Raw genomic sequence first — 27,545 nt, 5'->3', positions numbered from 1 at the left:
TGTAGCTTTAAACAATTACTTTAGCGATACAACCCATTTATTCAGCCTGTAACAGGCTATACTCAATACTCATGAATAGACAATAATGTTTACAATGCCCAACAATGTTTTAAACTTTGTGCAAACAATTCTCATAAGTTTTTTCATTTTGATTCACTAAAATATAGCACATTCTGTCTCTTAGCATACACAACACATTCATCTAAATAAGCTTTTTTTTGTTAGTATTTCATTTATTTTATGTATAACAGTTAATCATGTTGAATTCAGTTGCCAAGTGCATATTTTAAAAATATTTTCAAAATCAAAATTTCATTGCTCTTTTAAAGTGCAATTCCATTAAACTATTCTATTCTAATACAATTTATTACATTTATTAATTTCGGAGGCAATATTTCGTAAAAATCATGAGTAAAAACTGTACACATACCACAAATACTATTTAAATATTTTGTGTGGTATGATCATAACAAAAACAAGATTTCTCGCTTTCATATAATCAGCAAATATTTTATTTTTTATCTGACATGCTTTAACTGAACACATTCTTCTTGCTCCTTATTTGTAGTACACAATTTTAAAATCTGTGTCAACCTTACCACTCCTCAGCTGTTGTAACTCACATACCAAAACACAAAGTTTTCCAGTACTGCACATGTAGGATTGATCATACTAAATCAAAATACAGCTTTATTTTACTACTATTCCTATTATATAATGAAAGCACACTTTCAACTACAACCCTACTTCCAATAATTGTGTATACATTTGTGGAACAGACAAACTAAAAAAAAACCCGGCTGCCTGGAATAAAACCAAACCAGCTTTGCTGACTAAAGAACAAACCGATCACTTTATCAAGAGAAATGTCGCTGTGTTCTTTGTTTGGTGTTATTTTGCTTTAAATTTTTAATTTCTTGTATTGTCTCTGCTGGTCATGCTAACCCTGACATACTGGCATTGCAAACTGTGTAAGAACATTTTTCCAGTTGTTTATTTAAAGCAAGAAATAATCCCATAATGCGAACATCTTTCGTTCTGTCAAGCAACGACTAGAAATACACACCATAATGTGCTTAATTTTTGATGCCTACAGTGTGTGTAGAAAATATTTGTTTGTACATACAGCTCTGGAAAAAAAATAACAGACCACTTAAAAATGATGATTTTTTTTTTACTTTACCAAACTGAAAACCTCTGAATGTAATCAAGAGGAAGATGGATGATTATAAGCCATCAAACCACCAAACTGAACTGCTTGATTTTTTGCGCCAAGAGTAGCATAAAGTTTCCCAAAACCAGTGTGTAAAACTTATGGAGGACAACATGCCGAGCTGCATAAAAACTGGGATTAAAAACCAGGGTAATTGCACCAAATATTGATTTCTGAACTCTTAAAACTTTTATGAATATGAACTTGTTTTCTGTGCATTGCTTGAGGTCTGAAAGCTGTGCATCTTTATTTCATTATTATTTTCTTTATTTATTTATTTTTATATTTACTTATTTTCTGCAAATAAATGCTCTAAAAGACAATATTTTAATTTGGAATTTGGAAGAAATGTTGTCCATACTTTAAAGAATAAAATGTTCATTTTGTCAAACATAAACCTATAAATCGCAAAACCAGAAACTGGTTCACAAACGGAAGTGGTATTTTTTTCAGAACTGTAAGATACCCTACAAAAGTTCAGATTAGTTATTTAAAACATACCTTCAGCAAGTGTTTCCACTCCAATACTTCTTTTCACCAACAGGAAATTTCCAAAAACACAAAGAGTTTGGAATTAGTAACAAGATTGGAAATCAAGACATTTTGATAACTCTACACAGTTTGCAACCCTTGCAATAGACATCTTAAAATGCTACATAAAGTATTCACCACAATACTGCTTACACTACCTAAAAGGTACATTTCAACAAAAGTGTATTTACCATTCTTACCATGATTTTTTAAAATTATTTAATTTGTTAATTTGAATGAAAAGTCCTCACCTAGTCCTACTTCACTTGGGTTCAGAGAATGATTTAACATGCATTAGGTAGCCTCATAGATCCAAGATACAAAACAAATTTAAACTTTACATCTGAATAAACAAAAATAATAAAGTAAAAAAACTGTGTTGCTTATTAGTAGAGGTAGACATTATTTTTATTTGAAATATGTCTACCCTAAAACAATCTAGCACACATTAATTAAAAACTCACTATGACATCTGAACAGCATATATGAAATGTTAACATTGTGCCATGTAATCCTGTGCATACTGTAACAGAAGTGAGGTGCACTGCCACCTAGTGTCCACATTAATTTCCAACTCTCAGTTTATTAGTCTATGATGTGACCAATGGAGGTTATTTAAATAAACCTGCATTAAAATCCAACTCAAGACCATCTCTTTCTGATGGTTTTAGATGATCTCAGAAACCAAAAAGCTACTAATTAATATAAAAACACATAGTATGCTGATTCATCTAATCTGATGAATCAGTAAAACTTTGTTGTATCCCAGCACAGACCACAAATATGTTAAAAAATCTTCTGAACAGTAAAAAATAAATACACCCCTGACATTATTCTCCATTTTATATTATTAAACACGTACAAAAAAATATGTAAAATATTATAAAGTAAAACAGCAAAAGTAATGAAAGTTCACCAAATTTACCCAACGGGGTATTTGAATGTTTACAGATGATTAACTGACATAATGATTCTTTAATGCACTGCATCTCTGTCAATACATAATGTAGCACCATGTGTCAATTTACTACCTGTCTAGATGTAATACCACTTCTGAAGGCAGCTGCCCACGTGAAGAGTTCTAGCGCTCAGATTTAAAAACAGTCAGCACTACGGGGGCGTTTCTGTACAAATGTACATATTATTTTATACCTACAGTGTGTGTTAATGCCGGTATAGACACACATACTTATAAAGTATCAGCATCGGTGCAACACAAGTCCTTGCATTAACAGAAATGTTATCTAAATACTAAATTAACAGATTGTGGTGCACACTGATACTTCTCAAGCAAAATATTTGTTTGTACATACAGCTCTGGAAAAAATAACAGACCATTTAAAAATGATAAGTTTCTTTGATTTTACCAAATTGAAAACCTCTGAATGTAATTAAGAGCAAGACGGATGATCAAATGCCATTATTCCATGCTGAACTGCTTGAATTTTTGCACCAGGAGGGGCATAAAGTTATCAAAAAGCAGTGTGTAAGACTTGTGGAGGAGAATATGGCAATATGCATGAAAACTGTGATTAAAAACCAGGTTATTCCACCAAATGTTGATTTATGAGCTCTTAAAACTTAATGAATATGAACTTTTTTTCTGTGCATTACGAGACGTCTGTAAGCTCTGCATCTTTTTTTTGTTATTTCATTTCTTATGTTCTGCAAATAAATGCTTTAAATGACAATATTTTAATTTAGAATTTTGGAGAAATGCTGTCCGTAGTTTATAAAATAAAACAAAAATGTTCATTTTACTCAAACATCTACCTATAAATAGCAAAATCAGAGAAACTGAAGTGGTCTCTTATTTTTTCCAGAGCCGTAAGAGAGGCACGTGCGGGGGGGAGGGTGGGGGTGGGGGGGGTAGAGGGGACTGAAGCACCTGGCCCTTTGCCTCTTACTGCCCAAAGTGGCCTTTTGTTATTTATTTATTTATTTCTAAGTGTATGTGTCAAAGTAATACCAGTTTTGGCCAGGAAACTATCGTATTTTGTCCCTCTTTCCGCCATCTTTTTATATAAAAAAAAATAAATAAATAGTAATAATCAGGACACAGGCTGCCGGTGCCGGTTCACGTATAAAGTCTCGTCTTTCAGGAGAAAAAGCCAATCAGCTTGCTGGTTTTGCGGAGTGTGGAGGAGAGTTAGTGGGAGTGGAAAAGCCCTTCCCCTTCCCCTCGCTGCAAGTTTTAACAGACAGCAGCTGACGTTAAAACTCATATGGAGATACTGGGAGTTTTTTAAAAGAAAGGTAACGGTAGGCTAATCATGTAAACTGTGATGACACTGTTTCTGATAGCTGGTTAAACATACAAGTCTGAATGAAAACACAGATTAAACCCACTGTGTGTTTAATAAAATGCAGCTTGTGTCTAGTCAGTTAGCTTAACTTTGGAATTAGATACATAGGTAGTCATGGTTTGAGAAAAATATATAAATGTGATGTTTAACTTGCCCTGATGTGCCTGATCAGCCAATAACTATTTCATGTTTAATTGTGTTCATTAATTAAGGATTGTAGGACTTACTGTAAGCTATAATAAATGAAAATCCATTTAGATAACTAGTTTGCTAGAAGCCGGATGTAGAGGATAGCAAGTGTTTTCACTCCAATACTCCTTTTCACCAACAGGAAATTTCCAAAAACACATTGGAAGATTGGAATTAGTAACAAGATTGGAAATCAAGACATTTTGATAACTCTACACAGTTTGCAACCCTTGCAATACACATCTTAAAATGCTACATAAAGTATTCACCACAATGCTGCTTACACTACCTAAAAGGTACATTTCAACAAAAGTGTATTTACCATTCTTACCATGATTTTTTATTTATTTAATATGCGTTAAAATATACCAAACACTGTTCAAAAATTAAATAGTTGTAAACACAAACATAATCGTCAATTCCAATGAAAAGTTCTCACCTACATCTACTTCATTTGGGTACACAGAACTTTTCTACTAATAAAAAATAATCACTGATAATTTAACGTGCATTAGGTAGCCTCATAGATCCAAGATACAACACAAATTTAAACTTTACATCTCAATATACAAAAATCATAAAGTAAAAAAACTATGTTGCTTATCAGTAGAGGTAGACATTATTTTAATTTAAAATATGTTTTAGACTAAAACAATCTAGCACACATTAATTAAAAACTCACTATGACATCTGAACAGCATATATGAAATGTTAACATTGTTCCATGTAATCCTGTGCACACTGTAACAGAAGTGAGGTGCACTGCCACCTAGTGTCCACATTAATTTCCTACTGTCAGATGTGTCCATTGGAGGTTATTTAAATTAACCTGCATTATGCTTGCTTAACATCCACCTAATAGTCACCTAATAATTCATATGAAAACATACTATGCTGATTCATCTATTTAGCAAAACTACATTGTGCAGCTTAACCTAGCCATGTATCCTAGCACAGACCACAAATATGTTAAAATCTTCTGGAACATTAAAAAAAATAATATACCCCTGACATTATTCTCCATTTTATATTATTAAACACATACAAAAAAATATGTAAAATATTATAAAGTAAAACAGCCAAACCAATGTGGGTTCACCAAATTTACCCAACGGGGTATTTGAATGTTTACAGATGATTAACTGACAATGATTCTTTAAATGCACTGCATCTCTGTCAATACATAATGTAGCACCATGTGTCAATTTACTACCTGTCTAGATTTAACACCACTTCTGAAGGCAGCTGCCCACGTGGAGAGTTCTAGCGCTCAGATTTAAAAACAGTCAGCACTATGGGGGCGTTCCTGTATTTCCACTCACTGCTGTATGTGAGTATCAAACTAGTATATTATAAAGTTTGAGTTGTTAGACTGTTAGTGTTGTTTTTCCGCATGTACTTTATTTAAAGTAAGACCTGACCGGGTGAAGCTTTAGTTAGCTTTGCGGTTTAGCCGATATACCAGGTAAACTACACTGTAAAACCCGATAAGTTCAATAAACTCAAAACTTTTGTTGTAACTGATTACCTAATAAATTTTAAATTCATGTTATATATTTTTTGAGTACAATTAACTTAATAAATATATATACATATAGATTTTAAATTAAGATTTTTCTGAACTTATATTTTTCATTTACAAAATCATTTTTCTCAAGTACTATATACTACATTGGTTTTAGTAATAATTACATAAACATATATTGTCCCCAACTTAATCTGAACACAAAATATATGATTTTAAGCAACTTATTTCTTTTAGCAAAATCTACTCAAAAGATTAAAGTGCACCAAACTCTTAGCTAATCCTAGTCAACATTATTTCAACCAGTTACTTAACAAAAATCAACTGAGTAATTAAAAAACCATGAAATTACACACATTTCAAAATAAGTTATTTATTAAAACTATAAAACTCTGCCATTTCAACGGCTGTACAATTTAAACAGACTGCCTACTGATGGCAATAACAAAAAAGCCATTTCAAAGGCAATATTACATACAACAGGCTGCCATTTCAAAGGTATAACACAAACAAGCTGCCTATATTAAAGGAAATTACACAATTTAGAGAGAAGAAAAAAAAAAGGCTGCCATTATAAAGGCAATAATTGTTAGAGTTGAAATATCCCGTCACAATAACTTTGAATTACTGTTCAATAATGCCTCAATTGTTTTTCTAAACTGCATAACACCCATTATACTTTTGTAAGCAAGAAGTTACTGTTACTGCCAATCAACCCATATATCAACTTTAAGTATTATTATTATTATTAGTAGTAATAGTATTAGTTATTATTATTATTATTACTATAATATTAAGATAATTTTCTTATTGTCCAGTAAAAAAAATGTCATAATGACGGGTCCACTTCTATAATTAAATATTTAATTGTAAAATATATATATATATAATAACAATAATGGGGGAAAAAAGCATTTAAGCAATCAGAATGGTTGCTTGGTTCAGTCCTTCAACAACATTTCAAAGGCAATGTAACATACAACAGGCTGCCATTTTAAAGGCAATATAACAGCACAGGCTGGCATGTCAAAGGCAAATATGACATTATAAAACAGACTGCCATTTCAAAGGCAATTATAACATTAGAAAACAGGCTGCCATTTCAAAGGCAATTATGACATTATAAAACAGACTGCCATTTCAAAGGCAATAACATTATAAAACAGACTGCCATTTCAAAGGCAATAACATTATTAAACAGACTGCCATTTCAAAAGCAATTATAACATTATAAAACAGACTGCCATTACAAAGGCAATTATAACATTATAGCACAGGCTACCATTTCAAAAGGCTGCCATACAAGTCCCAATTCCAATAGAAACCACACTTACAGGCTACCAATCCAAAGGTATAACACAAACAAGCTGTCTAAATTAAAGGAAATTACACAATTCAGAGAGAAGAAAAAAAAGGGCTGCCATTATAAAGGCTATAATTGTTAAGAGTTTAAATATCCCGTCACAATAACATTATTGATTTACTGTTCAATAATGCCTCAATTATTTTTCTAAACTCCTTAACACCCGTTATACTTTTCTTAGCAAGAAGTTACTGTTACTGCCAATCAACCCATATATCAACTTCAAGTTTTTTTTATTAGTAGTAGTATTAGTTATTATTAATATTATTATTATTATTATTACTACAACATTAACATAATTTTCTGCAACTTATATAATGACCCTAATATTGTTTATCAATCATTTTTGGGGTGATATATTGTCCAGTAAAAAATTGTTATCATGACGGGTCCACTTCTATAATTAAATATGTCCCTGTAAAAATATATATAATAATAATAATAATTGAAGAAAAAAAAAAAACAGCAATTAAAATGGTTGGTTGGTTCAGTTTTTCAACAACTCATTTTTCAGATTGAGCACACATGGCTTTAGTGGTTTTCCATCATCCAGCAACATCAGTACTTTCTGGACAAATGTGAACATGTGGATGAGTTTCTTTGGGTATTGTAAATTAAAAGCATAGATCAAGCCAAAGGACACAATGAATGCATCAGGCAACCTGGGAAGATCCCTCACAACAACTTCTCCCTCAACTACAAGGAAGAAGCTGTCAGAGCTGAAGTAGTTTTCACCAGTGGTGAAAAGGGCGACAGGAGTGTCGGCGATGTCTGGCTCTTCTTCATGCTGCAAAACACATGCAATAGACAGGTGTCAAATGATAAATTGTAGGGTTATTATTGCTCAAATCAGACTTGTATACAGTTTCATTGTAGACCAGTCGTGGTGCATTGTATATTAGGAGTTATTAGTATGTACATTGATATTGGTTCGTGAAACAGTTTTTAAACAATTCAGCAAAAGCCTGACTGACAGAACCATGCATGTTGCCCTTTTTAGGATCATTTTAAGTGACAGAGGCATTCAAGAATTTATAAGACAACAGGTCAGCTAGATCCCTTATTCACACATGATAAACAAGTGTAAATGTTCATGTGTCTATACTGTCCACTTGCAATCTAACTGCCCAAGATGAATTTAAAACTAAGTTTTTTTTGACACCTGAAACCTGCACCAAGGTTGATGTTTTTATTAATGCTGTGTGACTCCTGCAGTCGTATATTTCGGCACAACACTGCTTCTTTTTTTTGTTTTTTTAAAATAACTTGACCAGATTTATAAAATATTCACTGAAGTAGTAGACATGTTTTATCCCCACACAATATGGTATTTTTGCAAGTCTATCCTAACACAATTCTCACAATTACATGAAATCCTGGAAGACACATTTAAGCTTGTTTACTTTATAACGTGTTGACTAAACTGAATAAGTCTTAATTGATATATACTTGTGACACTGCTTACATTGTAAGTCTTGAAGAACTCTGAGGCATCCTCACGCAGGTAAATAGGAAGTGCACGAAGGAACAAAGTGCGTCTTGTGTTGACATCATTTTCCTCCTTGATTGACAAATCAAAATAAATAGTTCATTAAGTACAGTCTGTTTTAACAAAATCATATCTATACATCACTTATCCTCTTAATTTAATTGGGTAGTACAGTGGTTCAGATCCATATTATTCCACATTTTTGTATTAACTTTACAAATATTAAGATGATTATTTTTAAAATGATTACATAATTATGAATTCATAGCTTTTCAAGCCAACTCTTAGGAACGGTCAACATTATTAACTAACAAATTGATTGACACATTCAGCACTGTCCTTTAAACAGAAATAAGGATGAATATTTTTGTTAGACAGGGTTAATTACTTCTGTGAGACAAAATATGAGAGACCATTCCAGTCACTATCCCAGCACTTAAATCCAGGATAAGCCTTCCCTAACAATTATTTAAATATGTGCTTAAAAAAATTTGCTAACATCCGAGATGTTTAAGGAAAAAATGAAAATGTGCATTAAGACGCTGATTTTGGGTTTTCATTAGCTGTAAGCCAAAATCATCAACAATAAAATAAATAAACTCTTAAAATAGATCACTCTGTGTTTAATACATCTATACAATATGAGTTACACATTTTGAACTGAATTACTGGAATATGGTAACTTTTCAATGATTTTCTAATTTTATGACCAGCACCTGTACGTGCCAAAGCACTACACTACAGCACAGCTACAGACCATATGGCCGCAGTAATACGTTTAAAGCAGCATCAGCCAAGCATGTCAAAAGATCAAACTGGTGAAAGTGTTTGAGCCGCACTGGGGAATCCCCTTGTGCATACTTCAGTACACTCATTGAGCCAGAACTTTATGAACATGAAGAGGGCAAAAAAAGTCAAATAATTATTCAATAATTATTTATCTGCTGCGGCCCAAACAACCGGCGTAATGTTGCGTGACTGACAGCGGAGTGTGAGGAGCGTTACACACACGCAGGCAGGTACTCAAGTATGTAATGTTTCAGGCCAGAGCAAAACCACAAGGGATTAGTGGATTAATGTATAAATCATTCTCAACTGCAGCCAATCAGATGCTACCTTTTTTACTGTACAATTTTTCAGATATAAAAATAATTATACATTAGATATTAACAATTACAAAAAATAAAAAAGGTTATTAAGAGTATAAAACAAATAGCCATGATCCGATCCGTGAGATACGTGATAATCCGTTACACCCCTACTGATAATGGTGTACTGATTTGTTAGATGGCTTTGCTCTGCAATACTGTGAAAAGTCTTCACAAAAAGTGATCAATAAAGTGCTGTTTGCAAGATACATCCCAAACATACCTGGCGATCATAAGTCTCAAGTAGCTTGCGTAGCGCCAATGCCATCTTGCCGGTGTGTAGTGCCTTCTGCCTCAACAAGGCGATCAGTCGTGGTGTGCAACGGTCCAATTCCGAGTAGAACTGGTTCCTCAAATTCACGTTGGTTATGCGGTGGAATTCCGCAAACACCTGCAGGGACACAAATACGTAAGTATTCTATAAGACATGTGTCAGGCACCTAACTACTAGCACACTACAAAATTTTGGTCAAGTTTTCAGTCACTGACCTTTTCTGTTGATTACAGACAAAACACTCTTTGGTTAATAAAAAGTGTTTCTAGAGAGCAGCCAGATGAGTCTGCAATTTCTCACTGTTAAAATATTATAATGCATTGTAGTGGATTAAACAGAGGATTCCTGCATCGCTTGGACACACACACACACACACACATACACACACACACATACTACCCCCACTTTATGGTCTATAAGGAACTTCAACCTCCACTCTAAAAGCCTTGGAGTTATCTTTTTCAAACAGCCTTAAATTTCAAAATGACATTTCCTGACTATTTCTTCACTCAGCCTCGCTCGAGAACCCTAAATGCAAGTCAGGGTAAACATTTTTAAATTCTTTTTTGACATTCCTTCAGACGCTGTCAGTCGTAAATCTGGATTTAGGACCGTTAATGTTTAAACATCTGGAACTGTGCACAATTGTGGTTTTGCCAACAGCACAATCACCAGGACAAGGACGGGACTACGGGACTTGAGAGAGGGTTCAAAACTTAATGAATGCCTTGGAAATTGTAAATTCACCAAATATATTATACCAATTTAGGGGTTTGTGCTTTCTGCAACCACTTAGAAATAAGATTCATGAAGTTAAAATGAATGCTCTTAGCTTGGAAATTACATTCCCAACACCAACTTCACCAACTTCCCCCACGGTCGTAAATTCCGACGACAGCCGCTTATCTAAACACTCAGCAGAGAAGAGGAATTTCTCACTGAGAAGATTTTGCTTAAAATACATATATATTGACTATATAAAAAAGGTGTTTTATAGAATGTTTACTAGATAATGGTATATGTGTTTGGATGTGTCCTGATTAAATTCTCCTACACATTCAAGTCTGAATCAACAAGGTTTAACTAGCATTTGATAATTTAGCTTTATTTGGTTATCAGTGGTTTAACCATGTATTATCTTTTAAGTGATTTAATTGGGTTTAAATAATAACATGACTCTTGATCTCTTTCTGACAGAGTACCATCCATCATTGTATTTCTAAGATTATCTTGAGTATTACAAAACTGTTTGTGGGCAATATATATATATTACATTTATTGTGATTCAATTGTAAGATTGTGTTTCCTGAATTTATCATCACAAACTGATATGCTGAAAAATGTATTTTGATCCACTGTTTAATTGAGTTTTCTTTTGGTTTGATCTATTAGAAAAATTCTGAAGCATGCTGACCATGTGAGCGAGGGGGGGTTTTATGGCCCTTTGTGAATCCCCACCAAAGTTTGAAATTGCTCCTAGACCAATCAAAACACAGACACTTGGGCCACAGGGCCAATCATAGCTCGAAGGCCAAACAGGCCACAGAGTCTAATAGTTAAACTCAGTTGCCAGTTTTAGAGTTTCCAGTAGAGTTGGGAGTTTAGTTCGGAGGAGTTGGAGGAGAAGCAGTTGGAGTTAGAGAAGGAGTGGAAGAAGATGAGTTGAGGAAAACAGTTAGAGGAGAGAGGTTAGGGAGGGCCTAGAGATGGAGAAAGGATAGACTGTTAGTGTAGTCATCTTAAGTTAAGTTTTCTTAGACTAGTGCATTTAATCTTCAAGTATATTAATATTAGCTATCCTAGTTAAATAACTAGGCTATTTTATGATCTACGGAGTTCTCCTGCTTGCCAAGATAGTTAATATAGTTCAGTAAACCAACTAGACCAACCGACGGATCACCGAGAGAGTACGCCAGCCGATCCAGCTCCAGGGAAGGCCTTCCCTGTGCAGAGACTAGAAGCGGGTGTCGTCCAGGTGCGCCGCTGGCCCATAAGAGCACCATCTTTACCCTGCGGATGGGTCCACACCGGACCTTCTAGGGGTGCAGGATGTCAGCCGAACAAGAGGTTTAAACAGCGGACCGAACCGATGGGGACCCCCCTTTGTAGACGTCTCAGAGTAAGGCAGTTTGGGTATTTCTCTCAGTAATTGGTGTTTTGGTTGGTCAAGTCTAGTTTGGTTATTGTTCTTAACTCTCTTCTTAGTATAGATTAATTTTTAGTTATTTGGCGAAAGGGATGATCTTTGTAGGCCGTAAAATATCTTACTTATCTACTTATTTTAGTGTTCTCATTTGATTAGTTTGACCTCATTACATTTAGACCCTTATTTAGAAATATTCACTTAATAGATCTATTAATCTTTATTCCTTTCATACCAGTATTATAACGTGTTTGTTCTTTTATTTCTCATTTATTATTCTACACTATGATTTAATATCTAATGGCTACATTATGACTTTTTAATGAATTATTTACTCATATCTGTGTGATTTAATAAAATATTTTTATTTTACAAAACCTGTAATTTCAGTGTGTTTTTCTGGATAACTTGGTTATGAAAATTTCTGTCACCTGTAGAAACCACACCCTGAGATGTCTTGTGTTATTAATTAATTTGATTAATTAATTTATTAATTAATCTAATTAAATTAATTTAATAACTGGCGCCCAATTAAAAATATTTCAACATCTCAATTAGCACCAGGTATTAAACCACTGAGCCCGCTACATAATTGGCTCGCCAACGTGGGGCAGGATTATATTCTTATTGGTTCTCCGCCGCGAGACCAGAATATATACACATTTCATAACCAGTTCCAGAAAATAGCGCTGTAAGTTGCAGAATAAAGTGTATTTTGTTGTTATTATTAAATGCGTTAGCTGCTGGCTAGCTGGCTTAGCTGGAGTTAACTGCATAAACCCAGCGTGTTAGAAACACACGCACATGTGCTACACGTGTTTTTGTTTACAATTCAGGACTGGCCAGTCCCCCGCTGTGTGTGCGCGTCGCGCGCACGGTCCCCTGTTTGTCTGTATAACGTGTACAGTTATGTGTGTGGTATGCGAGCGCTCTTGAAAACATTACTCTTATTTGTAAAATAAGCTTGGTTGACACACCGCCGTGTGTGGGCAACCTTAAACCCGGGTGTATATACGTGTATATACGTGTGTACTTACATAAAGTTCGAACTGTTTCCAGTAAAATAGACATATTTTGCCAGTGTTGATCTAAGGCCTTCGCGCAGCCCTGAGTCGCGGATCTCCGGCTCATCGACTCCGCGCTCCAGTTAAAACTGCCGGTTTTTGCGCGAAATCCGTAAAATCCTGCAGTACTGGACACTTCCACGTGCGTAAAAGAGTAGCTAACTTTTACGTAACACCACCCTGAGTGGCAGGAAGTTTATTGTGTGCGTGATTAAACTAACCACGCCAGGATGTAAATCCTCTTTGCTCATCTTGTGAAGTGTGTTGCTGCTGTGTTAAACTTTCGGACAGCCGTGTCCTTCTCCTCTGCTATTCACAGTCGACTGAGTCAGTCAAATCTGCTGACCAGGTCCCAGACCCAAGGGGCGGTCCTTAACGTGGCATCATCAGTGGGCGTGACCACTCCCACCAGTCGGCCTCTGCCACCATCTGGTGGACAGCCTGACTATTTACACTCAAACTCAAAGGGTGTTTTACTACCCCTCACCACTAGGGGGGGTACACTGCCACATCGCCATCTGGTGTTTGATTTGGTTAACTGCATACAGTGCAGAAAGGTGCATTTCATTTGTTTGACCACCAGAGGGAGCCACTTAGCCATATAGCTGTGTCGCCACCTGGTGTTGTACTTGTGTAATTGCTATCATCCTGTAGAGTGCATTTAGAGTTTCTGTCGCCAGAGGGTGCCAATTTCAAACAAACTTTTTGTTAAGTTAATAAAGGGAATTTGCATTGTGGTGGGGTTAAATGGTTTGTAAATAAGTAAACAAATAACTGCATTCATTTAATCGGTTAATATTAAATAGTTAAATTTAAGTTTCAGGTCTGCTCTCTTAAACATTACTCTTTATGTTACATTGAACCAAGCTAAATAGCTATCTCCATTGAGTAACTAATCACAACATAAAATAATTAACTGGTCATTTTAATCAATTTGATTAAGTAAAGTTAATTAAATTTTTGTTAATTAATTATTTTCAATTTAATTCAACCATCTTCAAATAAATTAAGCTTAATTATTGATCGATTAAGATCAATTATTAATAACTGATTGAAATTAATTAATTAATTAACCATTAAAAAAAAAAAAAAAAAAAAAAAAAAAAACCTATCCAGTTATCAGTTACTCAACCATATACCCAGCACACCTGTGCTTAATACATAGTTAAATTCTCCCATCCTGTACATAGTTAATAACTATACCCATATTTAGATTTAGACATTGTGTATAGTGCCCTACAGTTATTAAACTGTTCACTAGCATCACTGACAACAAATCTAACTATTCTTTTAAAATTAATCTACTAATTGTAACCTTAGGTCGCCCACTTTTAACAGATTTTCTTCTTAGCAAAGGCAAAATGCTAATTGACTCGAACATAAAATAAACTTGTTTGTCATCAAAATTGTTTGATTCCACGTGCTTTACGTAAATCAAAATGTGTGTCACTGAAAAAGCTCTTTTAGAGCTTACAGCTGGTCTACCCCCAGGACTTACCATCCCAGTCCAACAAACGGACAGTGGGGGTCTCCATGCACTAATTGCCAAAAGCCTCAATGAGTGTGTATCTAAAATCCTTGAGGGCAAGCAACAAGTGGATCCGATTTCCCTAATACTGTGGAAACAACTGCTGTTGTCACAGGATCAACTTGCTGCTTCCTCCAAAACCATTCAAAATCTCCAAGCAGAGATTGTGACTTTAAATGATAGAGTTGCAGACCTAGAGAACAAAACTGTACAGTCTGAAATGAACCAAAGAGACCTCAAAACCGAAGTGCAGCTGCTTCAAAAGGAAGCCAACATAGCTACCCAACTTGCAGCTCAGTCACAGGAAAAACTAAAACATGCTATTGCAAAACAGGTTGAGCTACAAACTGAATTAGCACATGCTAACAATGCAGTCAAATTAACTCGAGACCAAACAGAGTTAACATTTGAGCTGATGATGGAGGGAGACTCCCCCATCAATCCAGCTGGTAAATCAGGAACCCCTGGGGTTCCGGATCCTAGGCAACAACCATCCACAAATACAATCCCTCTAGTCTCCCTTAAAGGTGCTGAAGCGCCAGTAGAACCAAGGTTCACTCAGCGTTCCCAGCCACATGGGACCTCTGTGCAACCTCAAGCACCCTCTGATAGAGATTTGGACAAAATTGCGCGTAACATCCCACGCTTTGAACCAGAACCGGACGGTTCTAATGATGTCCACCAGTATCTTCGCGACATTGACTTCTTCTTACGCCGTTTCCCCAAGGCCACGGTAAATGATAAAATCTACCTCATTAAGGTGTCCTCTAGTCGGGAAGTTGGACGTTTCATTGAGCGCCAACCACCCCAGGTTAAGAGAGATTATCCTGCTCTTTGCAAGGCTTTGGAGAATGAGTTCTCCAACCACCTTGTTCAAACCGGCCTTGCTGCAGCTCTTGCAATTAAGCAGAGACGCCAGGAAACACCCCTACAGTACTATCACCGCCTCAGGCTAGCTTATTTCGGCTATAGAAATGAGCCTGGAATGGAGGAAGAGGAAGTTTTCAAAACATTGTTCGTGAGAAACCTCCATCCCTCCACCAGTCGCTCTTTTGGAGTCGCAGCCTGCCCTTGTACGCTAACAAGCCGGCAGCTGCGTGATTTGGCTCTCAGAGGATTTGCTAAGTTCCAACAAAACATTAATAAAAAATCAGAGTCAAATGACATCCTGATAATTAATGAGCAGTCCTCCCACGTCAAGCAAAAAGGGGCACACAAGGCTCCAATGCCACCTAAGACCCAGTTAAACCACAAAAACCAGAGAGTGTTCCACTCTTGGCGTCGCTCGTCCCTACATTGGGCCCAGCAAAGTGACCAAAAGCCCTCCTATCGAAGGAAAGGTAGGATAAAACGCAGTTGGAATGGCGAACACTCACAGCACCATGTTCGAGCACAGAGCTCCAGCAAACTTCAATCTCCGCTCAGGAGAAAGAGCCCAAAGCACCACAAACGTTGGTGTCCACCTAAAGGGCACAAGGATGAGACATATCCAACTAACCTGAGCACTAAAGACGGCAGTCTGCTCAGACAATTTCGTAACGAAATACGCAAGCAGGACAATGCTGAATCTGAATTCTTGCCAATTGTCCAAGCTCCAGATCAACCTGCTTGGGGGGGTGCGAAATCCATCCACCCCAATGCAGCCTTGGTTGTACAGCCAGACGCTGAAAACAACCACACTGAGGAAGCTTCTTTCCTCAGCCTGGAGGATCCACCACCTAAACAATTCTTGGGTTTCTTAACCGAGAAAGGTTCAACACCAAAATTCTACCTAGCCACCTGGCTGGAAGATGTGTTCGGGTATGAAGCTCTTTTGGACACGGGGTCAGACATTTCTTTAATGTCAAATTCACTTTTTGACCAGGTGAGGGCGACAGCCCGCCGAAACAACAAAGAGATACCTCTGAAAAAGTGTGCTCTTCACCTTCAACCATATTCGCACACTGGTATCACTCTGCATTCTGCAGCCCTGGTGCACGTTGCCATCGGTCCAATGAGCCTCACCCATCCAATTCACATTTCTCCATTGGAGAACGTCCCATTGCTCTTTGGCAAAGACCTCCTTGACCGGTTCAAACCATTGATTGACTTTCAGCATCGTAGAATCTGGGCACAGGTTTGCGAACCCCTGCCCTGTCCTAAGGCACAGGATAGAGTTCAATGCTATCATGTTGCTAGCAACATTGAGCCACACAAGCTCATTGAACCTTCAAATTCCACGGGAATCAATGAGAAGCTCACAGTCAGGATTCTGAAACCACCATCTTCAGAGTCCCCTAACATGACTCTAAAACAAAACACCTGTTCATGGGCATTGACTCCCTCTATGGCTGTAGATGAGTACAACCCAAAAGCTGGAAAGTCATTCACTCTTAACACAACGGTCAACGGTGAAATCTTTGTTCCATGGGCTGACAAGTCAGCTGTTCACAGACCACCTGCAGGTTCCTTGCCACGGACTAACTGTGATCCTCTGTTCGTGCACCAAAAGGATTGTTCTCTTCTTGTTCCTGCACCAGTGGTTCCAGACAAACACAGTCCCTTGGATTCTGATGAATGTAAAAACATTCCCACCATCTACACAGATGGATGTGCTTTTCGGAATGCTCAGATCAAATGGAAAGTTAACATGACAATTGGTGCATGTGGCAACACTTTTTTCAGAACACTGGCATTTCAACTTGATCCACTTGCCACTTACTGTGCGTCTTTCAGGATGCTCAAGGGCCTGTTTGTTTATGCCCCAGATACACACGCTTCATCTTCATTCGTGGTGCCTCAGCGCCATGGGGGGGAGAGCCTGGCCCAGGCCCTCGATCACCCATGGGTGGACCACAAAATGATGGGGGAAACACACCAAGCATTCCCACAATTGACATATCTGCCACTTGTTGGAAAAAGGCTAGTGTGTTTTCATCCCCAATCTTCAGAAGATCTGTGTGGTATATGGCCAATTCCACAAATGGATTGGGTCGAAAGACTCATGAAATTTGTTCGAAGGAACAAACATCGCATCACTGTGGCAGGTGCATTTGCCAGATGGAGGGGACGTCCCCCAGACCCTATTGAAATGGCTCAGGCCACAACTTTTTCGCTGAACCACACTTTCTCAGGTGTTGGTATATCTCACCGTTCTAGCGGAGAACTGCGGAAACACCCAAAACTGGGAAAAAGCACGCTTGGATACCAACCATTGTGCTACACTGCTGACAAGCTACTGGTGAGGTCCCAGCACAGCACTGGCAAAACAATTCGCGAGCTCAGGTCTCATTGGTTTGGTCCTCATGCAGGGGCAGACAAACTGCCTCGCATCTGGAACCAAATCCCGCATCGTCAGTGTTTTATTAAACCGATTCTCAAACAAGTTCACTGTAACCCAATTAAACTATGCAAAAGCCCCATGGGACAAGTCGGGACCAATAATGCCCTAGGTTAAATCATAATACTGGGCCAAATACTTAGACACACTGAGTGTTCATTGTCCACCATTTTCTGGCCTGACGCAATTGTTAAATTGAGAACGTACCACACATTCATTGTCTGGAACTCACCTATCCAAGTAGCATAACTCACAACAAATTGGATATTTTGTTAAACCTAGTGTTTGAATCACCATTTCAAACCATTAGCATAGCAGTATAATAAATACATGGAGAAGGGGGGGTGCCAATTTTTTTTTTTCTCTTCTCTTCAGGTGCCCAAAACATATTTTGTTTCCCTTCTGACTACGTTTGCTCCGCTATATTGTTCTCAATTGTTGACTAAGTAGTGGCTAATTATTGAAGCATACCTTATGGGTAGGTTGTCTTGATAAAGTTATAAAGGAACAAATAGCTAGCAAACTATTTGTGACCCTTTCATATGCTTGTTGCCACACTATCACATTAAATTAACTATTCTATTCAGAACCAAAAGCCAATAGCTACAACAAAAAAAAAAACTGATCATCAGAGAAATTGTATATCCATTAGACCAAAAACTCTGTCAGCGACCTTGTAGTAGATTGTCTTAAGAAAGCATGACCAACAAGACACCAATTGCATGAAAGATGTACCCTAACGTGCTCTGTCTACAGAAATCCACGTTGACATCGACCGATGACCCAACGTCCAGTGGCCCATCGATCGATGGGGGGGGAATGTAGTGGATTAAACAGAGGATTCCTGCATCGCTTGGACACACACACACACACACACACATACACACACACACATACTACCCCCACTTTATGGTCTATAAGGAACTTCAACCCCCAGAACACTCTAAAAGCCTTGGAGTTATCTTTTTCAAACAGCCTTAAATTTCAAAATGACATTTCCTGACTATTTCTTCACTCAGCCTCGCTCGAGAACCCTAAATGCAAGTCAGGGTAAACATTTTTAAATTCTTTTTTGACATTCCTTCAGACGCTGTCAGTCGTAAATCTGGATTTAGGACCGTTAATGTTTAAACATCTGGAACTGTGCACAATTGTGGTTTTGCCAACAGCACAATCACCAGGACAAGGACGGGACTACGGGACTTGAGAGAGGGTTCAAAACTTAATGAATGCCTTGGAAATTGTAAATTCACCAAATATATTATACCAATTTAGGGGTTTGTGCTTTCTGCAACCACTTAGAAATAAGATTCATGAAGTTAAAATGAATGCTCTTAGCTTGGAAATTACATTCCCAACACCAACTTCACCAACTTCCCCCACGGTCGTAAATTCCGACGACAGCCGCTTATCTAAACACTCAGCAGAGAAGAGGAATTTCTCACTGAGAAGATTTTGCTTAAAATACATATATATTGACTATATAAAAAAGGTGTTTTATAGAATGTTTACTAGATAATGGTATATGTGTTTGGATGTGTCCTGATTAAATTCTCCTACACATTCAAGTCTGAATCAACAAGGTTTAACTAGCATTTGATAATTTAGCTTTATTTGGTTATCAGTGGTTTAACCATGTATTATCTTTTAAGTGATTTAATTGGGTTTAAATAATAACATGACTCTTGATCTCTTTCTGACAGAGTACCATCCATCATTGTATTTCTAAGATTATCTTGAGTATTACAAAACTGTTTGTGGGCAATATATATATATTACATTTATTGTGATTCAATTGTAAGATTGTGTTTCCTGAATTTATCATCACAAACTGATATGCTGAAAAATGTATTTTGATCCACTGTTTAATTGAGTTTTCTTTTGGTTTGATCTATTAGAAAAATTCTGAAGCATGCTGACCATGTGAGCGAGGGGGGGTTTTATGGCCCTTTGTGAATCCCCACCAAAGTTTGAAATTGCTCCTAGACCAATCAAAACACAGACACTTGGGCCACAGGGCCAATCATAGCTCGAAGGCCAAACAGGCCACAGAGTCTAATAGTTAAACTCAGTTGCCAGTTTTAGAGTTTCCAGTAGAGTTGGGAGTTTAGTTCGGAGGAGTTGGAGGAGAAGCAGTTGGAGTTAGAGAAGGAGTGGAAGAAGATGAGTTGAGGAAAACAGTTAGAGGAGAGAGGTTAGGGAGGGCCTAGAGATGGAGAAAGGATAGACTGTTAGTGTAGTCATCTTAAGTTAAGTTTTCTTAGACTAGTGCATTTAATCTTCAAGTATATTAATATTAGCTATCCTAGTTAAATAACTAGGCTATTTTATGATCTACGGAGTTCTCCTGCTTGCCAAGATAGTTAATATAGTTCAGTAAACCAACTAGACCAACCGACGGATCACCGAGAGAGTACGCCAGCCGATCCAGCTCCAGGGAAGGCCTTCCCTGTGCAGAGACTAGAAGCGGGTGTCGTCCAGGTGCGCCGCTGGCCCATAAGAGCACCATCTTTACCCTGCGGATGGGTCCACACCGGACCTTCTAGGGGTGCAGGATGTCAGCCGAACAAGAGGTTTAAACAGCGGACCGAACCGATGGGGACCCCCCTTTGTAGACGTCTCAGAGTAAGGCAGTTTGGGTATTTCTCTCAGTAATTGGTGTTTTGGTTGGTCAAGTCTAGTTTGGTTATTGTTCTTAACTCTCTTCTTAGTATAGATTAATTTTTAGTTATTTGGCGAAAGGGATGATCTTTGTAGGCCGTAAAATATCTTACTTATCTACTTATTTTAGTGTTCTCATTTGATTAGTTTGACCTCATTACATTTAGACCCTTATTTAGAAATATTCACTTAATAGATCTATTAATCTTTATTCCTTTCATACCAGTATTATAACGTGTTTGTTCTTTTATTTCTCATTTATTATTCTACACTATGATTTGATATCTAATGGCTACATTATGACTTTTTAATGAATTATTTACTCATATCTGTGTGATTTAATAAAATATTTTTATTTTACAAAACCTGTAATTTCAGTGTGTTTTTCTGGATAACTTGGTTATGAAAATTTCTGTCACCTGTAGAAACCACACCCTGAGATGTCTTGTGTTATTAATTAATTTGATTAATTAATTTATTAATTAATCTAATTAAATTAATTTAATAACTGGCGCCCAATTAAAAATATTTCAACATCTCAATTAGCACCAGGTATTAAACCACTGAGCCCGCTACAGCATGAACCTATGTCATCAGTCGTGTAGTGTGAATGGCACAACACCCTGATGACTTAAGTTATATAGTGTAGACATAACTTGGCTGAAAAAAGGAATATATTAGCTATAGTTATTGTGTGCTGCAAGAAAGGTTATAACATTTAAACACAATTAAACAGAGTTTGGGTGAGATTTTGTGTAAAAAATAATAATAATTGAGTATGGCCACACTAAATTTAGTACAGTTATTACCTGTGACTCCATTCGTAGGGCTGGCCAGCTCGTCAAAATATCCTTCACCGGTAGATCTTCCTTCACAATATCTTGCCGACGAAGAGCAAAGGACGTCTGCATTAGTTTTGCAATCAATACCTGGTTTCTCTCTGCCTTTTCAAGTTCTTGTACGATTTGAAGTTGTACGTCTTTCAGAGTATCTTGGTTCTCTCCCTTGGGAAAGTTGGGCAGAAAGTTAACCTCAGAAAGCCGGGCTCGTTTAATACTGGAATGGGGGTGATCACTGTCAGGATTATTCTTGCTCCTCTTTCCCACATTGACAGACACTTCTGCACATCCAGACCTGGCCAGCTTTGAACGAAAATTCCCCATCTTAAATTTCAAACTAACTTTCCATCCATACCAACCAGTGTCACTTCCAAGCTCTCTGAGGCACGGATGTACGGTAACTAGAGCTTCAGCTGCCTTCCCCACTTCCTTGTCATTTGGGTAAGGTTTGAAGCTGTGCATCGTTTCAGCCATTTTTTCCAGGATGTTGTGCTTTTGGGCTCTTGATAATATCAGTGGCTTTCCAGACCTGTTTCCTTCTTCAAGTACGTGTTCAACTTCAAAAGAAAAAGTTGGCACAGGAAAAGAATCAGGCCAGCTCTTCTGACGCAGGGTCAAAGGTGCATGTGGAAGTATGTCTGTATCAGAACTTGCAGTTGAACTTTCATCACATTCCGCTCTCACTACTTTCAATGTACCCTTTTCTGGCAATTCTTCCATGTCCACAAGGACACTAAGTTGTCCATCAAAGTCAGGATCCTCATACTGAAGGTCGAAGTCACTATTCAGTTTTGGCTTGAACTTCTCTTTCATTATGCTCTTCAGTTCTTCAACTGACTTTGGACGCTCATTTAGAGTGAGCTTCATGGCGACGTCTGTGGCAATATGTACACGGAGTACAATTTTTTGTGGAGTAGCCATCTCAGTGCCAATGTTCTGTTTCAACACACAATAAAAAGATACATGCATTTTGATTAAAGCAAATTATACACTGACTAGACTAATATGAACACCACCTTGTTTCTATACCCATTACACATCTTTGGAGCTCCACTAAGCATATATGACATTGTAAACTATTCAGTCCAGCAGTGACAGCACTGTGCCGTCTGATCCACTCATATCTCTGGGGTCCTAATCATTGAAGAACAGAGTGAAAGCAGGATAATAAAGTATGCAGATCAATAGAAGGACTACAACCTGTGATTAGAGATCTACAAATGGTCCTATATGATCAGTGGCGCTGAAAAAATGGTCATAATGATTGGTATACAGTGGCGTGAAAAAGTATTTGCCCCCTTACAGATTTTAGTTTTTGCGTTTTTGTTATACTTACAATGTTTCAGATTATCAAACAAACTGTTTTTTATATTTACTCAGGTTATATTTGTTGGATATTAAAGTTTGTTTGATAATCTGAAACATGTAAGTATGACAAAAACGCAAAAAGAAAAGAAATCTGTAAGTGGGGCAAATACTTTTTAACGCCACTGTATAAGGATGTCTCTTCAAACTGCCATCATCCTGTGTAATTCGTGAAATATACATACAGGAATACATGTTGTATAATGTGATCTACACTAAAATGTATCGTTTCGGTGTAATGAGTAGTCTTCCTTGTGTGTTGTAGGCAGAGAGAGGTAGTTGGTCATTGAGCTGCGATACTGTGTGAACTGTCAAACTCCCTGGGAAAAGTTCATATGACAGCAGGTGTTCAATGTAGTGTGATGTGTGTTTTTGGCAAAGAAAAACAACCTCAGTGTTAACAAGAAATATCTGTTCAATTTTGCAGAACAGAGGCAGTTCTCCCACCTGTCCCACTGACACAAACATTCCCACATCATAATCAGTTCCATCAATGTTGACCCTTGATGTGCTGTAAATCATGCTGCTGCCTGTTTTTTGTACAATGTATGCCTTTGCAATATCAGGAAGCATCGACACCATCACAGATGAGACCTTAGATGTCTGCTGGTGTGGCTTAAAGAATGACGGGGCACTGAGATGGTATGCTACCATGTGTTGATGCCTGGTTGCTAATGTATTTAGCACATTCTTAAAGTTCTGTGTGTCCTGAACAACCCGCTTGAAAAAGCGATGTTTGCCCTCGAATCTCATTGTCCACAGCTGGACAACTGGCCCAAAACAGCGTATGAGATCAGGGTAATGCTCAAGGTAGTGATGTTTAGGGCGGAGTGAGAAACGAGGAAAAACCTCCAGCAGCATCCGTCTATGGTCCTGTATCTTTGTCTGCAAATACTGAATTGTTTCCTCTGTAAATGTCAAGGATAGCCCCAACTCAACTATCTCTTTCAAATCCATGAGAACTGCCCATGCTCCATCTCCTTCTGGAATTTTATCACCAATAATCAAAGGGAGCAGTCTAAGCAACGTGGAATATTCATGACCATTGCCGCCTATTGTGTTCTTTACAGTGAATGTTTTTGGGATAGGCTTTGGTTTGTCAACATTATCTGCGTGCTGGTATGGAAAAGACAGAATCCTTTTGTTTAAATACTCATGAGTAAAGTATTTGCAACGGATCATCTCCCCTATACACAGGGCAAGTTCTACGGGCACAATGCCCTCAAGAAGATCATGTAGAACATCAGGTGGAAAACCAGTGACTGTATGAAAATGTTTCAGTCTCTGGTTGAGAACACAATCTCCTTGAACCCCACACTGATCCTGACTTTCCCCATGCGTCACAGCATGCACATCGAAATCGTGGCTGGCTTTTGTCCTCAGACAAAATTCCCCACTTCCAACTTCACAAGTGTGCATTTGATCTTGAGTAGCTTTGCAAAATCTGCAAAAATATTTTGCCCTGAAGGACTTTGTAAAGCCTGCTAGAGAATGTGCAGCTAGATTGTCAGACACTACACACATGACAGTCCCCCGAACTGCCTTACCAATGGACTCAATGAATACACCGTCTTCTTCTAGAGTACAAAGGTCTTTTAACAGAGGAGCAAGTACTCTCTCATAGCCAAATTTCTGAATGTCAGAAACTTTACACAAAGTTGCTAGCTGAATCACATGCAAGGATGACCTGTATTTAACAGGCAGATCAGCAAGTACCCAGTACACTGCACTGGGTGTACAAGATGAGAGGCAGTGTTAAATCCTCTGAAAAAGACAACAGCTCATTGTCTTTAAAATAGGACCCATCTTGGTGACTCACATAATGTCCCTTTGGTGATGTTGTTGTCTCTTTTACTTTGTCCAGAATGTCTGTATGTCTGAACATTTCCTGAATCATTTCAAGGATTGAAACATGCACAACTGTGTGTCCTGGCTCTAGCACATACTGCGTAGGCACAACTACTGGGAAATTTTTCTCAACGTAAGTCTTTCGTCTCTTGGCCGAAGATAAGTCTTGGCCTTCAGCTGTTGAACTGGTCAAAATGTTACTGTCCATAACAGCACTGACTACCTGTTCAATAGATGCTTCAGTAACAGGAACGTCAAAACTTTGCAAGACATCACTAATAGTCTTCTTGATGAGGGGCTGGGACAGTGCAAATATCTGAGATAAATGCTCTATTATTTCCTGAGTTGCCATGTTGGATACATGGAGAACAGTTTGCATCTTTAGAAACAATGATGCCAAGTTGCGTTGCAACTCTGCTCTCAAATTACCAGCATCACATTGACTTTCAACCTCAAGAAGGTCTAAGGAGCCTGAGCTCTCACACTGAGTAGGTCCTTCGTCACAGTCAGCAGAGGATGTTGCTGGAGCACTACCACTCTCAGCTGACACCACACTATCATCATAGTCTGAACTACCCATGTGTTTTCTACTTTTGTGGGCGTTAAATGAAGAATACACATTTGTGCGGTAATTACAGTTCTTGAATGGGCATGGTACCATCTCATGTTTTCGCAAGTGACTTCTCAAATGACCAAACAGTGCTTCTTCAGAAAAGGGCTGCTTACAGGTACACATGTGGCATGAGAAAAATACATGTGCTGCTTCTTCTGTTTCTAATCTGCCCACATTCTTATGAGACCGTGACAAATGAGCTTTCAATGCAGTAAATGAATGAAAAGTGCAAATACAATCGGCATAAAGACACGGCAAAGGGCTAATTCTTGAATAATGACTATGTTGCAAACGATAGTGCATTAATAATTTTGCCCTGGTATCTAAGGATACAAAACACAACTTGCAGTTCCACGCCATCGAACAACGCCATTGAACAATCTGACCTAGAAATATAAATGTGTGTAAAAATGTGTGTAAAAACAAACGCAAGATATTTTAGAAATATTTTTCAAAATTCAAAACGTACCTTAGATGACACTGAAGGAAACTGTTGGCACACAATCCTGCAGAAGAAAAAAAAAACATTGATGAAATAAAATCTAATTTAGAGGTTTAAAAAAAATAATTTGATGCTGATATTTTATTTAATTACAAAATCCTAGTAAAGGGATGATAATGTTCATGTTAAATTGAACAAGCAAGTACAGAAATGCAGAATTTCCTGTTGTGAAAACTGAATTGGGTCTTCAAACAGAAATTCTCCACACCTAACGTTACGAACTAAAAACAAAGAAATGTAAAGTTTTGTATTTGTTTCTAACTTGTTTTAGCGCGCTGATTTGCTTAAAAACAAGCATTTTATTAATTTTCGTTGCCAATCGTTCATATCGTTGTGCATTAACTAAGTTACATAGTAGGGCTGTGCGATATAACTAAAAACTCATTCACATATCAACCATTTTATATCCCGTTAAGAATAATGACATACATTTTATCTAAATTGTAAAAAAAAAAATACTGAATTAGCTTAGCGCGAACAATTTTCTTACCGTGACTCGGTCTCAACGCGAACCGCTTAGGAGTACCTCTCTTTCGGCCAGCGGTGCAGGAAACACCGTGGTTCTTAGCGGGCCTAGCGCTCGTAGACCGTCTGTGCGTTTTGTAACTATCTGACGTTTGTAGACGGTGGTGCTGCTTGCATTGGTTGTAAACTCTTGCATGATTTCATGATCAGGTCGAGTTTTAACAATAAATGGCAACGTTTTTCGTTCTCGAATTAGCCGCTGCAGCTAAACCGCGCCAACTAACGCGCTAGCTAGCTAGCGTTAGCTAAATAACTATCATGCTATAACCAGGGCACTTAACGATAAGGAAGGAAGCCAATTTTACATAGTTAGGTTAACATTAAAACACTTAACGGCTAATAGAAGCAGGGGTGAGAAGTTTCAGGGAAGTAAACGTATTTTTGTTGACGACTGACTGGCGAGACCTAGCTAGCTAGCTAACCTAGCTTAACTATTTCAGGAACGATATATAGTGCTAGCTTCGTTAGCTTACAACTAATGCCACTTTTACCAAGCTGATACAGTCATATATTCAAGTTTGGAAAAACTAAAGACGCCCAAACGGTGTGTTTTCTTAATTTCCGTATAAAAAAACAGCTACTTACCCGTTTAGCTCGAGAACTTATTTCGGCTCTCGCCCGCTAACGCGCCGCCATCTTCAAGCACCGTGAAGAGTGAATCTGGGACACCAGTCGTGGTTGGTGACGTCAGGAAATGCGTAACGTCGTATACTCATAAATTATAATGTTATTGACAATCATTACTCAAAAAAGTGTACTAATTTCAAATTAAAACATAACGAAACGTTCAGACAGCTCAAAACCTTAATGCTGGGTTAACTAAATAACAAGATTTGATTGTTACACAAATAAAGTTTATTAGTTAACAATACTGTTCGGGTTTACAGTGTACAAATGTTAGCCGAATATCCGAGTAGCAAACGAGGCTGCCACGCTAAACTAGCCCCCGCTAACATGCTAAGCTAACCCCGCGCAAGTGTAAAAGGGTTAACTGTTACACAAAGTAATTTTAGATTAACCTGTGACTGAGTGATTTAATGTGTAAATAGTGGAATTAGGATTGTGTTCTCCATTAATCGCTGTAACTAATTCAGACTATT

The 27,545-nt window shown here is 37.6% G+C and overlaps 2 protein-coding genes across 3 annotated transcripts in view; both read right to left on the bottom strand.

Annotated features, from left to right (window-relative positions):
• Nucleotides 1–27,545, bottom strand: part of LOC125802191 (uncharacterized) — a 741,936-nt gene that overhangs the window by 521,576 nt on the left and 192,815 nt on the right. The gene's annotated exons all lie outside the window — the stretch shown is intronic.
• Nucleotides 6,122–27,331, bottom strand: LOC125802187 (sterile alpha motif domain-containing protein 3-like). 2 transcript variants are annotated; one of them, XM_049479404.1, is made up of 6 exons: nucleotides 27,031–27,331; nucleotides 25,888–25,924; nucleotides 21,563–22,528; nucleotides 9,988–10,155; nucleotides 8,593–8,688; nucleotides 6,122–7,914 (listed from the first exon to the last, which is right to left on the bottom strand). In XM_049479404.1, the coding sequence occupies exons 3-6, from the start codon at nucleotides 22,511–22,513 to the stop codon at nucleotides 7,615–7,617; spliced, it is 1,515 nt and encodes a 504-aa protein (XP_049335361.1). In that variant the 5' UTR covers nucleotides 22,514–22,528; nucleotides 25,888–25,924; nucleotides 27,031–27,331; the 3' UTR covers nucleotides 6,122–7,614. The 2 variants fall into 2 exon arrangements, with proteins under 2 accessions (XP_049335361.1, XP_049335360.1); XM_049479403.1 differs by lacking the exons at nucleotides 25,888–25,924; nucleotides 27,031–27,331 and having other exon boundaries at nucleotides 21,563–23,295.

Source organism: Astyanax mexicanus, chromosome 5 (assembly GCF_023375975.1).
Source record: "Astyanax mexicanus isolate ESR-SI-001 chromosome 5, AstMex3_surface, whole genome shotgun sequence".
NCBI classification, from domain to species: domain Eukaryota; kingdom Metazoa; phylum Chordata; class Actinopteri; order Characiformes; family Acestrorhamphidae; genus Astyanax; species Astyanax mexicanus.
Note: the sequence above shows the minus strand (reverse complement) of the source record. Positions and strands in the feature narration are given on the sequence as shown.